This window comes from Oxyura jamaicensis, chromosome 1 (genome assembly GCF_011077185.1).
Source record: "Oxyura jamaicensis isolate SHBP4307 breed ruddy duck chromosome 1, BPBGC_Ojam_1.0, whole genome shotgun sequence".
NCBI lineage: Eukaryota > Metazoa > Chordata > Aves > Anseriformes > Anatidae > Oxyura > Oxyura jamaicensis.
The window spans coordinates 202,201,122-202,217,838 of record NC_048893.1 but is presented as its reverse complement, the minus strand read 5'-3'; the positions used below and the strand labels follow the sequence as shown (position 1 = coordinate 202,217,838).

At 44.2% G+C, this 16,717-nt stretch overlaps 1 protein-coding gene across 3 annotated transcripts in view; it reads left to right on the top strand.

The window, feature by feature from the left end:
• Positions 1-16,717, top strand: part of UVRAG (UV radiation resistance associated) — a 114,573-nt gene that overhangs the window by 81,380 nt on the left and 16,476 nt on the right. For all 3 annotated transcript variants that reach the window (XM_035343780.1, XM_035343799.1, XM_035343789.1), the window contains one exon: positions 5,016-5,094. In XM_035343780.1, the coding sequence (XP_035199671.1) occupies positions 5,016-5,094 (79 nt within the window). The remainder of the gene's footprint in view (positions 1-5,015; positions 5,095-16,717) is intronic.

Below are 16,717 nucleotides of genomic sequence, written 5' to 3'. Positions count from 1 at the left end.
TCTGGGAAAGCTTTGGATCTTGGACACATCAGTGTTGGTGTAAGCCTCGAGTGTTCTTTGTGGCTGTAAGCATAACGTTCTAGTTCACCGTGGGAGAAGCTGTTCTGTCATTCTTGTACTTGTGACAGCACAATAAAACATTTGTCCAAAGCAACGTGCCGTGAAAGGGGAGGTGAGCTATGTGTCTAAAAATGTAATGCATCTGTGTTTGGCAATTTATTATGGATTTGCTTCCGTTCCTGCAGCGTGGTGCAGCTGGGTAGCGCTGGTCATCTGACTTGTATCCCAGTGAGTCCTATGAAAGAGAGCACATGACTCAAAGGAATGAATAAAAGCATTACATTTGTCACTCCTTTAGCATTAAATAAGCAAAACGTGAAACTTCCAGAATAAATGTAAGCTTTTAAGATTGAGAATCCTCTTTGTTTTACCTTAGATCTTAAAAGCATTTATTGACCATCTGGCTAAATTCAGTCTTGTGTGCAGTTTGGATCACTCTTACTTTGTTCTCCGCCTTCTGAATTCAGAGTGAGACTTTATTTTTTAATTTGGCAGTTGTGCTAAGGATTTTCAGTCCCAAAGCTGCCTGTCCACATTCCTGCCAGCTTGTTCTTTTACCACTTTATGCTTTTCCCCAGCACAGGGTCTTACATGTCAGGTGTCTGAAGTGGAGCAATAGCCCCGAGTGCAGTGGAAACGGATACAGAGACAACTCCAAATTGGGTTAACCTGTTATAAGTTAATTTACTAAATGTTGTGCTTTTTATTTCCTTGCATCAAGTTAATGCTCTTGAACTATGATCATATTTACGAGCTACTGTTATTGTTCAGCTGACATATGGCAGTAACGTGCTCTTTAGATACAGATACAGAACATCTACCGTAAACTCAGGTTGTATTCGGGCTGTTCTATGAACTCTGTGCACCAGTGGAAGGTAATATTCCATAGTCCTAGGATAAATATTAACAACACTTCACCAGTGTAAAGAGCGAACTGCGAAGAGCAGAAGCAGTTTTGTCCATAACTTCTGCCTGTGCTTTCATGGTGGCTTTGCTAGGAAAGAATGAGAGGATCACAGAGGAGCTGAAGCAGGAAGGGACCTCTGGGGATCTCGTTCCCAGCCTTTCTGGTCCTTGGGACCATGTGCAGTCGGTTTTGAATAAGCCCAAGGATGGAGACTATGGAGCCTGTCCTGGCAGCCTCTTGCAGTGTTTCACCATCCTCAGAGTAGGTTTTCTTTTAGATTCAACCAGGGAGGCTTGCACAGATCCTTCTGAGAAACTATTTAAGTTGATACAAGTTTTTCTGGGCTCTTTGTTTCTTACCCAGAGTGATCAAGACTTGCACGAGGCATTCAAGGTAAGGCCATGGACACCATAATCATCTCTGTGCCCCTTTGCTGGAGTCTCCAGTATGCCCACATCTGTCTGGTGTTGGGAATCCAGGACTGGACCCTGCACTCCAGATGTGGCCTCCTCAACACTGAGAGACTGAGGATGTCCCAGGGGAGGGATCACCTCCCTGCTGATGCTCTTCCTGATGCAGCCCAAGATGCTGCTGGATCTCACAAGGGCCCATTGCTGGCTGCTGTTTCGCTGGGTGTCCACCAGGACCCCGGCTTCTTTTCTGCCAAGCAGCTTTCCAGTGGGTCAGTTCCCACCCAGGCTGTACTGGTGCCTGGGCTTGTTCCTCCCCAGCTGCAGAACTTGGTGTTTCCCCTTCCTGAGCTCCATGGGATTGTCGTCTGCCTATTTCTCCATCTGTCAGTCACTCTTCCCAATTCTCTATCAGCTGCAGATGTGCTGAGGATGCTTCCTTGCCCTATCACCTGGGTCACAACTGAAGGTATTTAACAGGATTGACCCCTGTATCAGCCGCTGCGTTACTCATCTAGTGACTGGCCTTCAACTGGACCCACGCTGCTGGCCACAACCCTTTCAGCCTGGCAGCAGAGCCAGCTGCCAATCTGTCTCACTGCCTCCTTATCTAGCCTGTACTTCATCGCTTTGCCTGGGATGAGGCTGTGTCAAAAACATCACCGACGCAGAGGAAAAGCAACACCCACTGCTCTCCCGTAACTCACTGAGACAGGTTGGTTAAGCATCACTTACCCTTTGTGAATTTGTGGTGTCTGCTCCCAGAAATTTCTTGTTCATAGCATGATTGGAAGCGGCGTAGGGGAATTGACTCCATCACCTTCCCAGGGCTCAGGGTGAGCTTCCTGGATGGTCCTTCTTGAAGATGGGAGTGACATCTGCTTTCTTCTGAACCTCTTCCATCACCTTTCAGAAGATGATTGAGAAGGGCCTAAAGACAGAAGGAGGAAAAATGCATCTTTTGTGCCAGGGAATGATCTGTCAACTTCAGAAACACCTTTAAACTGACAACGTACCCTGACTGCTCTCAGACAGTCTGTTCTGGTGATAACACAACAGATATTTGTGGCTTGATTTTTGTTCTTTCCAGTGAATACATCACACTTATTCTCAGGTATGTTCTGGTTTAAAGGAGCTTAATGATTTCCCTCCCACCCCCATCAGACGTAGCAGCAGGGATGGAGCCCAGGAAGGCAGATGCTGGAGGGGAATGGGCAGGCAGGTGCCTTTCTGCATTTTATTGAGTGCTTTGTGATTATAAAGCTACTAAAAGAGTCATTTTCAACTGTAACTTTTGAACAAGCATAACTAAAACCTCACGCAGCGTGCCAAAGGAAGAGATTTAGCTTACAGTCATGCTTTTCTAAGAAGCAACAATTTCACGTAGGGAGCCAAGAGTTAAAGTTGTATTCAATTATGCTCAGTGAAGCACTGTGTAAAATGTCGTGGTTCCTCTCCCTTAAGTTTATTGCTTGTGACCAGCCCTAATGGGCAAGCAAGATAACACACAAAGAAAGGAACATCAAAGTCGGTAATGTTTTTCTGTATGTCATAAGCGTGCATACGCCAAGACATCCACTGACATTTTTCGAGGCTTTCATGTAACTTACTGTGTTATAAAAGCTGACGTGAGGATGTATGTAGTTTAGATTCTTTCAAGATTAATTAATGGAAGTTAGACATGTGAATATTAACAAAAAGGAGAAGAAAAAACGCACCAAGACCAACCTGATAAACAGAAAAGGCTCAAAAAGCTCAATCTTCACCGTTTCAGCTCTCTGAGATGGTAGCGAGCACCGTAAAAGTTGTATCCTCTTCTCTCTGCTGCACGTATCAAAGGGCTCTGTGTCTAGTAATAGAATACGTGGTTCCCATTACTAGTGACTTGATGAAATACTATCTTATACCAAAACAGGGTTTGTGTTCCTAATGGCGCTTTTATGGCCAAGCTTGAGTGGGTTTTATACCGTTAATTGTAAAGGCTTCCTTTAAATCTAAATCTTGATCCGTCTGGATAAGTGTAATTGTAGAGACTGAACCGAATTCCTTCTGATTTGTATTTTACACTTTGGATACCGCGCGGTGGAATCGTTGTAGCATGTGGTCATTTCAAAGGTTTTGTTCCCTTGCGTGGGGAACCGGCTGGATTTATAGATCTATTAAGCAAGGTGAGCTGGATGTCTGCTGTTCAAGGTGATTTTTATATTCCTCAACTTCAAGTGACCTAGCGAGTTTGAAAGTAGCATAAAACTTGAAGCTGACATCTTAATATTTGATCTGCTGCGATCGTGACCCGTTAACCTTTCGCTTTAATGGTGCTATATAATTCTCCTTAAACGCTGCAAATGTACTCTACTGTGGGGCTGCAGTAAAGGTTTTTCTATTTGATTGATGTGAAAATACACTTTGCGTAATCACCCCTCCGGAGCGTGTGTTGTTTCTGGTAGATACCGATCTCCTGTATTTGTTATCTTAAATTTGAGAGGGACTTTGCTTTCTGATGTAATGTGGGTTTAGTGCAGATAATATCCTCAGCATCTTGATTAGGGGCTGCAGAACGCCGGGTTCTTTAGAAAGACAAAAGTTGGTTTCACGGCGTAGCTCCCATAAACGTAAGTTACAGATCCTACTGAAATTACCAGGTTGACCACGGTGACCTCAACCTCTCGTGGTAAGGAAGAGTCAAAAGACAGTCCTCAGAAACGTAGCTTACGAGTATTAAAAGTGTTTGAACTGCTTCACTTAAGCAAATATTCCGTGCGCATAAAATTATATGCCTCAGTAGAGAAGGTCAAAGATGCTTTAGGGTCTACAGTGGTGGGTCTCTGGTTTCCTGCAGCAGTTGAGACCACAATAAGTTGTGGTTCTTCCCATAAACTGTTAGCTACACGTCGATACTAAGAGCCATGGTTTATTAGAACAGAATTAAGCATTAGGAATCTATTTGCACGGGTTGTGTGAGCTATGAGGCTGTAATTGTATTGAGCCTTAGCTGTGTGAAGCTTGTTGGAAAGGTTTTCCCAACAGGATGGGGAAGAAGGTTCCTGGGGCAGACGTCCGAGGGACCTGAAGGGTTTTACACGAGGTTTAAGTGGGATGGAGAGCACGCTAAGATGAAGAATGGTTTGTACCATGTCATTGTTCATTCCGTGTGTTGGTAAACGGGCCTGCAAGGGTCTCTAAAGAGATTTGTACTCTTTCAATCACAAAATAACAACTTAGTCAAAAAGAGAACACCTTTTTTCTTAAAAGGATTTTATTAGGAGGCAGGCTAACCAAATGCAAAAGGTAGAATACAAAGGAGTGAGGTAGAATCTGATCTTATGCTGCGTGCTCCTCAAATCATGCTTCATTTACTGAGGGGAATGTTGCAGCACTGGCAGGGTCATAAAGCATCTTCTGAAAACCTGAAATACTTCAGAAAACGCAATTTGTTAGCTGAATTTTGACATCAGTTTTTAAAAGGCTGAATGGAGTTGCAGAGGGCTCCTGATAACTTCCTCTGGAGGGGGTTCGTGGACAGGGGAAGTACTTTAAATCTTTACCTTTTCAGTCGTGGAATTTGTGCCTTTTTCAAGTTCATTTAAGCATCTGAATAACTTCACCTTTAATGCTTTTTTTTTTTTTTCCCCCATCAGATTTCCTTTATATCCAAAAGGAGGGGAGAAGCTTCAGTTTGAATATGGAGTGTATCTTCTCAACAAAAATATAGCACAGGTTGGTACCCTAAGATTTTATTTTTTTAATACCTACAATCTGCTTAGCGTCAGTGTGGCAACAGTGTGCATCTGCTGTCTGGTGATGCTATTTTCTACGGTGATCAACTGTGAACTATTGGGAGGTGTTCTCCAAATCACAGGCTTCACTTGCCTTATTTTTGTGCTAAGACTTTCTCCTATGCTGCTTAAAGAAGGGCTTGACAGCTAATAACAAGTTTTTCCTTTTCAAATAGTAAATACACTGAGCATACACGCCATGTTTGGAAAATTGTGAGTGGTTTCTGTTATTTCCATTATGCTCAACTCATCTCATTACTGTGTCACTTAATTTTGCTTTATTAACTAACCTTCTACCTCTATACTTATTTGATAAGAGAAGTCTTGCCAATGTATGACTCTTGAATTTTTAAAAGTCCTCTAATCGTCCTCACTTGTTCTTACGTCTTTTAAAAATCATCCTTTGCTTTGGCAGATGAATGAGTTTTTTATTTAACTTTTACAAGTTTACGGACTTTTATTCAAGAAGCACTGATAGCTGCTGCCCGCACATTCGGTATGGAATTCAGAAAATGGCCCAAAGGCTGGTCTCAGAGGGACCTGTAGAGGCTGTTCAGGCTGTTGCCCAACCCTAGGGCAGGGTCAGCTGCTCTGATTGGTTTGACAGTTTTATTCGTGAAAAATCCATTGCGTTTTTTTTATACTGAATTTCTGTTGTTTTTTTTTTTTCCTTCCCAGTTCTCTTTTCCATCACTTCTTTCCTGTTCTGCACCCGAATTAGAGAAACGCTTTTGGGTTATACCGTTCGGTTTGTTTTTTAAGCTTGGGTTGCATTTACCATTTTCCAGACTTCTGGTATTTTGCCCGCGCTTAGTGTATTTTGGAAGATAACCTCCAATGGCTCTGAAGTTACTTAAAGGCTAAAATGTCTTAAGATGAAGTTAATCAAGTCGTGCTAATCTTGGAAATTCACTTAACCAAGCTGTTAATATAACTTAGACTGTGACTCTTTGTTGCTGGCATTAATAATGGCAGCCAGCTGTTCACACTTGACTTTCTTGGGAAAACTAGAGCAAAAGAAGGGATTAATACTCGCTTTCCTCCAAATGCTTTGATAGCTTTCTCTCTGCATTAGTACCAAATCAGTGCTGTCCTTAATTTACTTGTGTAAATACATCAGTTCGTGCTATTGCTTATTAGTTGTGATGCTGCTTGCTTTGCTTTCCATCCTCTTCTGGCTTTTCCCCTTGTGATTCTGCGAGTTTGCTGTTCAGTTGTATGATGCAAATATCGTTTCATTACTTAATTGAAATGACAAACTATTAATTGAGCACAAGCTGGTAGTCTTTCTATTTCTTGCGGTCTGGGTTAGTTGGCACTTGTGCCTGTAGTGTCTCTTCCCTTTTTTTTTAAATCGGAACTGTCACCACGTCACTTCATCTGTTTTCTTTTCTTTTTGACTCGTCTCCTCAGAGATGTTACCGCTGACCGACAGAAATCAGTCATCCTGTTTTCGTTCTTTCCCTTTTCCAAAGGACTGTGAGCTGTTGAACTCATGGTCACTCATGCCTGTTGCCTTCCAAGTCCTTGCAGTTGATTTCCAAAATCATTGGCATGTTTTTCAACTCATAAAAGTAAACGAAGGCTTTATTGAAGTATGTACTTCTTATTTTAAAAGTTTCCAAGCTTGCACAGGGTCACTGGTGCTGGTACAAGCTATAGTGGCCAAACTATTTGAAGTAGTTTGTACAACACCAGTGGTTCACGTGTTACGGGTTGAGAGTGTATGCCGTTGAATGTAAAAACATAATAAAAGTAAATCAGAATTTGCTGGGAGGGATTCTACTACTTATTTAATCAGGGAAGTGTTACTGAAGTCCACATAAATTGTTGTAGTCACCTTTGCTTTGATATTCTTGGTCAAACATGGCAGTTTTTATACTTCTGCCAAGAGGGCGCTGTGAAAGCAGCGCGAAAAATCTGCCGTAGCAGCTGGATACCATGGAAATCTATCACAAAAGTTCCGTGCTCAGGGGCTGACTTGATCTGGAACCTGAGATTGTTTGAATCCTTTGTGTTCCTTTGGAGGCTGGAACGGCTGAATGTAATAGTTCTGAGAATATCTTAAGGCTGCTTTGAGAAAAGCTTCCAGATAGGCTTAGTTCAAGCGAGCGTGAAAAGAATACATGTAAAAAGACGATTTGGATGGACAGTGAGAGCTGGACTCTAGACCATCACAGCCTCTGAGGGAATCCTTTTAAGGCCCCAAAGCGTTGGCCTCAATTCAGGGAACCGGTGCTGCAAGCAAATTTGCTCTGTCGTGATTTAGTCTGGATCGGATGCTTGACTCCCTCTGACGGCTGGGTGAGGATCGGAGGAAGATGGGAGCAACGCCACTGGCTCTGGAGGGGTGTTAAAGGAAGAGCTCAGGTCTCCGTCACCGTGCTTGTATGCTTCCTGAAAGTCCTGATCACCGAGGGTGGGAAACAAAGAGCCCAGAAAAATCTGAATCAACTTAAATAGCTTCTTGAAAAAATTTGTGTAAGCTTCTGAGAAACTGGGAAGCTTCTGAGAAGTTTTCTTGTGTGTTTTTTTTCTTTCACCTGGAGTTCTTGGGGCAAGGAGAAATGTGAGCGGGGAAGAAGTGCGACTGGGTTGATGTTAACTAAAATTACTGAAATCAAAACTCTTCTAGAGATAAAGTGGTACTGTTTTGTAAAACAGCGGGATAATAACAATGAAAGCCACATCTTGCACTCGGGAGAATTCAGCTGGAATTAGAAGCAGCTCAGTGCTAGCTCGAAAGAGCAGTTATTTGGAGAAACTTGCTTTGCTGTTACATTCCGAAGTCAAAACAATGTGTGTTAATTCTGAGAGTTCATAATAACTTCCATCTGTACGTGAGCACAAATTGTTTCAATCCCCGTATTTTCTGTTTGTAATATTGAAGCCCTCATGGTGTTCAGAGTAGCTTGTTACGTTGGATAGTATTAGGTAAGACCATAAATTTCCAGTCGTGCTTTCAGCTCTTTGACTGTAACGAACGTACGGGCGCGATATTTTTAAAGGGAAATTAATGACTTGTGCAATAATATCGACCAAAAAAAAATGGCTGTCATCCCAGGGCGTCGTCAGAGGTGAAGCAGAATGCGGTTGCTAGAAATGGCAGTGAATTGGTTGGCTCCCGTAAGCAGTAGGTATTGGGTAGGTAGCCGGCCCCACAAACTCATTAGCTGCTCAGTTATGGAGGCGTGTGGAGTATCGGAGGAAGGTGAAGCTTTAACAGTAAAATGGAACGAACTCTTCCATTGGTGTTCACACCACAAAAACCTCCCTTTCAAGTGGATAAGTTTCAAGAAGTCACCGAAGAGTTGAGTATTTCTGCTCAAGCTGAGCACAGCACACGGCATGGGTAAGGTGACATCTCCGTGACAGTGTTCTCATCTCTCCAAACATGGTGCGTGTCTCACAGCTCATCTTGATCATGGACATGGGCACATGGACACATCGTGGACACTTAATTTGAGCTGTCGCAAGTCCTTAAGCAGCGTTGGTCTTGGTGCTCCAGGCCTTTTGCTCTCCACTCCTTAAATTTTTTAAAACCTAAGAGTGTGGGGCGTAAGTACAGTGTCTGAATCTCAAATCACGGGTCTGTAGAAAGAAAGAAGCTTCCCTGCTGCTCGCTGGCTTTTTTGCTATCCCCTTTCTGTGTCCCCAGAGTCTTAACTGCTCAGGCCTGCTTTTGATGCAGGTTCTTCATTGCATATGACGAGATGACCTCACTAACCGTGATTTCGGTGACCATCCCTCTTGAGGTGAGTCCTTAATGAGCACGCACAACGTCCCTGCTGGAGAAAGCCTGGCCCGAAGCTGTATATGAGTTGACGTTACATGGCTTCTGTCCTGTAGTGGTTATTTCTAACCCACACATAACACAACGTATAGCCATTCGAGAGACCATGAGTCTGCCATCTTGTTCACGAAGCTACCAATTCCTCTGGGTATTCACAGGGTTGTCTCTTGCATGCCACACCGTGCCTCATCCCGTTGCAAGATAGCTTGGAGAGGAAATAATTACTTCGTAGCTATAGAGCTAGGTTCTTCTGCTCCCGGTCAGAAGGGGTTACTGCAGCTATTTCACGTCAAGAGGACAATGAATTTATTTGCAGCTCTGCATACCAAATGATTTGGTATTCCAGTGAGTCTCTAAAGGGGACAGAAGTTGATCGATCTTCCAAACTTCTTATTTGGAATCTCAGCCCAACTTCCCTCTAGAATCACGGAATGGTTTGGGTTGGAAGGGACAGAAAAGGTCATCCAGTTCCCCCAACCCTAACATCCAGTTCATCCAACCCCCGCCATAGGCAGGGATGCCACCCACTAGATCAGGTTGGCCAAGGCCCCATCCAGCCTGGCCTTGAACACCTCCAGGGATGGGGCATCCACAGCTTCTCTGGGCAACCTGTGCCAGCACTTCACTGCCCTTTGAGTGAAGAATTTCCTCCTAACCTCTAACCTAAATCTTCCCTCTTATAGTTTAAAACCATTCCCCCTTGTCCTGTCATTATCTGCTTGAGCAAAAAGTCCCTCTTCATCTTTTTATAAGCCCCCTTCAAGTATTAAAAAGCTGCAGTGAAGTCCCCACAGAACCTTTTCTTTTCCAGACTGAACATTCTCAGCTCTCTCAGCCTGTCTTTGTAGCAGAGGAGATCCAGCCCTCTGATCAACTTCATGACCATCCTCTGGATCTGCTCGAACAGCCCCACATCCTTCTCGTGCTGGGTTCCCCAGCCCTCTGGCTTTTAGAGGACAAGGCCTTGGAACGACAGCGTTCAGTCCTTGCATCAGCTACCAGCTGTTGAAAGGAGGCTCACAAAACAAACAATTTTTGGACTCTCTTAGAACTCTTTGTTTCCCTAGGGCTAAGTGGAGGAGCCAATGTGTCATGTCTTACCCTGGTTCATCACTGGGGTTTGTCAGAGACTCTGCAGTTGGTGGCACCTCCAACATGCAGTCATCTCGGTTTGTACTGCGTGTTTTTCTGATCACCTTGGACACGTGTTCAGGATCGTCTCACAAGGCAAGGCTTTTCTTCTGATCCAGCCTTGATTTGTTTTGTCTGACAACGCTTGAGTGATGTTAGTCTGATATTCCTATCCACATTGGCATGGTTTGTTCGACCCTGGCCAGCAAATAGTTCTGCTTTCATCTGACAGTCATTAGCAACAGATGAGCTTTGCTATTTGACAGGAAAAAGTCGCTCGAACAATCTCCTGTCAGTTCTCCCGAGGAAGCTTGTTTATTTTCACATCGCTGCACTAACGATCCAAGCAAGGAACTTTGTCTAGCCCTCCTTTTACATGTCCAGAGTCGCGGCGTCCACATGGTGGCAGGCAACATTTACATGCTTTATAGAGAGGTTGCTCAGCTATTGCTGCTCTCCTGGGATTGCTGCTTGCTGTTTCTGTAGCTTGCCTAATGCACAAGGTAAGTAACCTTCCCAGAAGCATGGAAGAAAAGCAAAATTCTTCATGTTTGTGGTAAAACCTCGTATCTTTCTAATAGCTGCATGAAATAAGAGTTGAATGCTTATGTGTTAGGGCAATGGGTAAGAAACTGCTCCGAAAAATGAGCTCTTAAACATGAAATGAGGCAAGATGTCCAGCTCCTGGCTCTGTTAGGCTATCTACCATGTGAGAAAATCAACTTTATACTAGAAACTATTAAACTTTTCCATGGGAAGTTGAACGGCAGAAATGTTAGGAGTCGAAATTTGTTTTGGCAATAAACACTCCCGAGCAGAAGTGTCTTAAAGAGTTCTGTGGGTATCGGTGTAGATGCAGTGGTTATGACCCTTAGAGCGCAGGATACTGTGACTTGCACACTACATCTTTTATGAGGCCCCTAAACTAAGATCATAAAACGTACAGTTCAGAAAGAATGCACTGTCTGAATCTGTGGCCAATTTAACTGCACAGGGAAAAGTGTTGTTGAAAGAGCACAGGTTGAAGCCAGAGCCGAGTCCTCATCTCGCGAAGTGCCAAGCACTCATTTTAATGTTGAGAGGAAGGGACTGCACCTGAAAAACCACAAAGTACCTTCTCCAGCTGCACAGAGCCAAAAGCTTTTAGGAGAGGTTTCATTCCTGAAAGTCTCCGAGGGCAGCAGCGGGCTGATACCTAGCCAGATCATTTAGAATTGGGGAATTTACATATGTTTTTTTTTGCAGGCTTGTTGGAAGGCTTCCTTTTTTTCCTTTCCTATCTCCCATGCCAAGATAAAATAGGTTGAAATGAGCCTGGATTAGCTGTAACAGCAGTCACCCTTTCATTCAGATGAAAGCCTGCCTCTCCTTGCCCGGAGGCAATCTGCAGCGATCAACGAAGGCTCGCCGAGGAGCAGACCTTGGCTCCCGGCTCGTACTGACCGCAGCACCTGCAGCAGGAGCCTGGGCAACGTGGTTGGGTAGGAGGACATTGCTGGCACCACCTGCTGTGCCTGGAGCCACTTCTCCAGGATAATTCTGGGGACACATGCCGGCAGGCACGCTCTGTTAGGTCACTCGTGTGCTGTCATCGTCTCTGCACGTTGACTCTTCGGCCTGCCTAAGGATCAAAAAAAAAAAGAGTGATTAAAATAGAACCAAGATTTAGTAATCAACAGGCAAATGGGCTCCTGATAGAGTTAAGCTGACATGCACGCGTACGATTGCCAACTTAAACTGCTTTGTAGTTCATGTAAGTGTTGCTTTTTGAAATTGAAGGAGATAGGAGAGCGGGAAGTCTGTTATCAAGCCGTGGCACAACGTATTAGTGTAGGAAAAAGATGTGGCGTTTAATATTTTCTAACGAGTAGGGTGTGTGCTCTGGAGACAAAGCTTGACTTTCAGATATAAAGCGTTAGCACCTGTGGAATTCAGACCTCGTTTGTGCTCCTGTCCCTTCCTTCAGGAGCCTTCTCACTTTCTGCTGTGCTGCCATCCCTCTGTGGAAGGAAAACGTGCTAGGACACATACAGCCACTGACTTGTCCTTTCCTGAAACCCGGCTTGCTTAATGAGTAAGGATTACTTTCACCTGTCACAAGCAAGTGACAAGTTGTGACTTCTTTTTCGCTGAGCTTCTGTTGTTGTTTCCATTTCTCCATCCGCCCACGTCCTTTGTTCTGCTGTTCCGTGCTCCGTGGGGCAGGGTCTGCCTCCTACTTCTGGATAGGATTTGGCACATCAGGGCACAAATCCTGTTTTGAAAGCTGCGGCTATGACAGCTGCTTAATCACCCGTAAATGCCTTTCAGGCTTGTTATGTACCGTGGCTGAAATTTCGAGCAAGTCATTTTCTGACAAAAGGAATAAAAGTGTCTGATACGTGTTGGCTCGTTGAGGTTTTGATCAGTCCAGAACGCTTAGCAATGTGGAGCTCAAAAGTATTTGCTGTTCAAGAGACTTGACGTACCAAAGGGAACATAAGCACCTTTCTTTGGCCTGGTGTGTAATTCACATAAACATTTCTCAATATTGTGTAAATAGTGATAATAAAAGCTGCTTCAGTTAGCTAAATATAAGCTGTTAGTTGTTCTCGAAGGTTGTTGCTTAATAGGTTTTGATGTAGTGACCCTGGCTTCAGCTTTTACGTTTAAATATTCTCTATCATATAAGAAATTATTTCCACTCGTGGTGCAGCTTAGTGCTGTTTGGTGTTGGCTGAAGGATGGCGTTGTGCTGAAAGGAAACCAGTCCTACACAGGTTAAGCTCTTGATGTTATACTCCGTGAATGAGAAGTCTTTCTGCTTTATTCCAAATCTCATATTTTTTTTTCAGAAGTCGGTCTCTTGCCTGCTAAAAGTGGAGTAGTGGATGCCTGGGAAGACACTCAGCTGAGGTGAAACATGGGGCAGGGAGCTGAGAAACCCCAACTTCTCTGCTTGGTCCCTGGTATAGGCTTAATCGCTTGCTCTTTAAATAATGCTTTCTAGAAGCAGAAATGTTTTTGATTTGAAGTAACAGGTTTCCGAAGGAACAAATCTGGATCAGTGCTGTAGGAAAAACTGCCACGAAACTCAACTTCACCCGTTTTATGCTGAAGGAGTGAGTAGGACCACGTGCACGTTTCCCCAAACTTATTTGGAAACTACTGCGTGGCTCTGAACCCTCATCAAGTGAGGAAACCTCGCTGGTGGCAGAGGCGTCCACAGGCACGTGCAGATGCTCGGCCACCCCCTGGCTTCTGGAGTAGCCCTGGTGAGGCCACGCAGCCTTTTCAGCTTCTCTTCCAGTCGCTCTGATTTCCAGCCTAACGAGGTGGATCGGTTCGCTGTACTTACCTGCGCACTCACAAAACTACCACGCTTTTTGTGTCTGTAGGTAAAAAGCAAGCTTAAAACGTTCGGGGAGCTAAAGGCATAAAGCACATGGTACGTGTAAGGCAGAGGTACAGAGCGTTACTTGTCTTGCTCCTGGCTTTTGCACATCTAACCTTTTGTTCTGTGCCTCTTGCAGTGATTTTTTTTTTTTAATACAAGCATTTAGGCTGAATGAGGTCATAGGAAGTAAGTGTGCCCACGTCTCATAATCCAATAAACATCACTGTGATGCCGAGGTGTTTTAAGAAGATCTGACCTCAACCTGGAAAGGTTCTGCTGCGAAGTTTCATCTCATCGAGCTACAGCGCGGCAAGTCTACAGCCGAACAGTAAACGTGGTTTTAGTTATTGGAGTGCTTCACTGGGGAAAGGGGGAAGCTTTTCTGAGGCCAGTAACTGCTCTATCTTCTAAATTGCTTTTTTTTAATGTTCCTTCTGTAAAATGGCCCTGGTATTATGAGAGGCACCTTTATGGGCAAGGGGGCCCACCTCTGTTATTTTTCCAACGAGCCCTCTAACCACCAGATTTTACAGGAATAGTTTACTCAAGTTAAGCGGCTGTTTCCCCCAGCCTGTCTCTGACAGTGGTTTCCCATATCCTTACTGGGACACCGGACTCGACCCACCAAGGCTAACGCTTGGGGCCTCTCTGGAGAGGTATTGTGTTTACCGTCAGGAAGGGCTTCGCTAATACGAGCGAGAGAGAGTCCTGGAGGAAACGCAGCTTTTGGCTCATCGAGATGTTTAGTTCTGCAGCGTGTTGTGCCTGTAGTCAAACACGTACTCCGATTTCCTTCTTTTCTTGCGGTCTATCTCCAATAAACACGCTTGCTGCGAAACCAGAATCCAGTGTTAAATAGCGCCTATTATCAGAGCTCGGTTTTAAAAACTCGAAGCAAACTCGTAAATTTCTGGTGGGGTTTTACAGCTTGCTGAGCATCACCATCCAGGCTGCTGCTGCTTGCTGATAACAGATTTTGTGGTTTTGTGGATGTGAGATGAAGCAGCTTTATGTAATTCTAAGGTGAATCAGAAGGTAGAAGGGAAGTAGATCTGTTATCAGTGGAGAATATCACTTCCCTTGTCGCTGTTGAATCACTTCTGTACTTGCATTTCATGCCTGAATTTCCTTCGCCTTTCAGACGGACGTGGATTAAAATCCTCCAAGGGTGAGAAGGGAGAGGAAAGAAGGCAGATTGCTTATGGGATAGCAAGAACCAGTGGTGAGGAAAAAGTTGCCGTGTAAACCTGTAGTTGTGAAAACTGAATGAATTAAAGCTCCATGCCAACCTAATGTGTGCAGACACTTAGCCGTAACATCAACGTTTCCCAAACGCAGCATTTACCCTCTTGGAGCAGTGACCTTGCAGCATCTTGACTATTAGATGTCGCTGTTGCAGACCTAAGTAAAAGAAGAGGCGAATATCTTCTTGCTAGAAGCCTCTCCCTTATCAGTGGGATGGGATCAGCCTGTTTTACACCCACCATGTTAAAAAAAAAAAGTGTGGCTGTAAGCAGCCTTTGAAGGGACAGCATAAAACAGTTGTTATCCTATTGCTGCCTTGATTCCTGTTTGTGTGCCTTGTCAGTCATTGCTAAACGTGATGGGAGGCCTTGAGGACAGTTTTCCTGAAGGCTTTTCTTATGCACGCTGGGTCAGCTTGAGCAATTTAGTGTGCTCGGTGGATTAATGGAGGTACGTGGGTTTTCAAAGTGGTTGATGTAACTAATTTCTCTCGTGAGTTCAGTCCTCGTAGAAGAATTGCAAAATTAACACCTGCTTTTGGAGGTGGAGCTCTGGACAGCATTGAAGTCTGTTTGGGAGAGGAAGGCAGGTGTTGGCGTATCAGTATACAAGTCAGCATACCACAAAAACAGCTCTGTACCCGAGCACTTCTCGTTTTGGATGAGGACTGTCACTTCTGTTCCTTCCGAAAGTGAGGTCGACAAGAACTTGAAGACTTGTTGTAATCTCTGTATCGCTTTCCTTCCTCTCCTACTTCCTAAGAAGCCTCGGGGAGGAAAACCTCGTTAGATTTACTTCCAATCTTGATAGATATTAATACGCTGCCAGTCTTTTAAGCCTGGAAAGTCGAAATGAATTTGAAATGCTTAATTTTGAGATAGGCTGTCTGAGGAGCTAATTGATACCGTGATGTGTTTCACTGATGTGGCAGCTTCAGGGTTCTGCAGTAAACCTCCAGAGGGGGGAAACAACCAGCTAGACTTAATGAAGCAAAGGAGAGCAACACGTTAAGAGTGCAAATAATCTCCAATTTTATCATTTCCCCCAAAAGGTATAAACACACACAACTGTTTATATAGCAGCAGGCATTATTTCACTGATCCCCCAAGGTTGTTTATATAGCAACAGGCATTATAACAACACTTTCTGTTTTCATTATTGCAGTGCTTAGTCATCTGAATCCCAGCCAGTGCTCCTTCATACCCCGAAAAGTCATCCAGGATCTTGTAAAACAATTAACTATGTCATTTTATTAAAAGTTGCTTTTTATATTTGTGTCCCGGCGTTTGACATCCTCTGAAAACCTTATGTCAATGCTTGGCTCCTGACCAGTGCTGTGAACTTGATTGAAAGAATATTTTTGCTTCTATTTTTGTTTGTGTGTGGGTTCGCATTTGCCGAGCAGATGTCCTTTTAAGATCTTGAAGCTATTAAAAAAAAAACAAACCTCGTTTAGCTGAAAATAATCCCCAAACTGCTCAACTGCCCTAAGAATACCCGAATCTAGATAGTGTAATAGTGGCTTGGGTACCTGTCGTGTAGATACAGCTGGCTTTACAACAGCACGCTGCCACGTTGACCTGCTGCCTGCAGTACCTTCGTCTGAGACCAAAGAAGCGCGAAAATGCTGCAGGTTTCGGTGCAGTCTCTTGTGTTATGCGCAGCAAGCACCGAAGTGACCGGTATCCTGCACCTCATGAACGCGGCCTGAGCTACGAGACTGCTCCCACGTGGCTTAGAACGAGACGAATACGGCTGGGGAAGCAATGTGGGAAATGACGAGCAGATGAGTTTGGGATCGGAGTCGTTGGGAGCTCCTAAAAAAAGGATATTCCAGACCAGATACTCTGTGGTTTCTCTTTGGAAGTAAACGCGTGAGCTCGTGTGCCACTAGTCATTAAATACTCTTCCAGGCATTAGGATAGGAAATGGCCTACTCTTTGCACCTAAATGCAGGACCTCGTTATTTTTCTGAAGAGGCAAAAGCCCTAATTTCGAGCCTGGGTGCAACCCGGTATT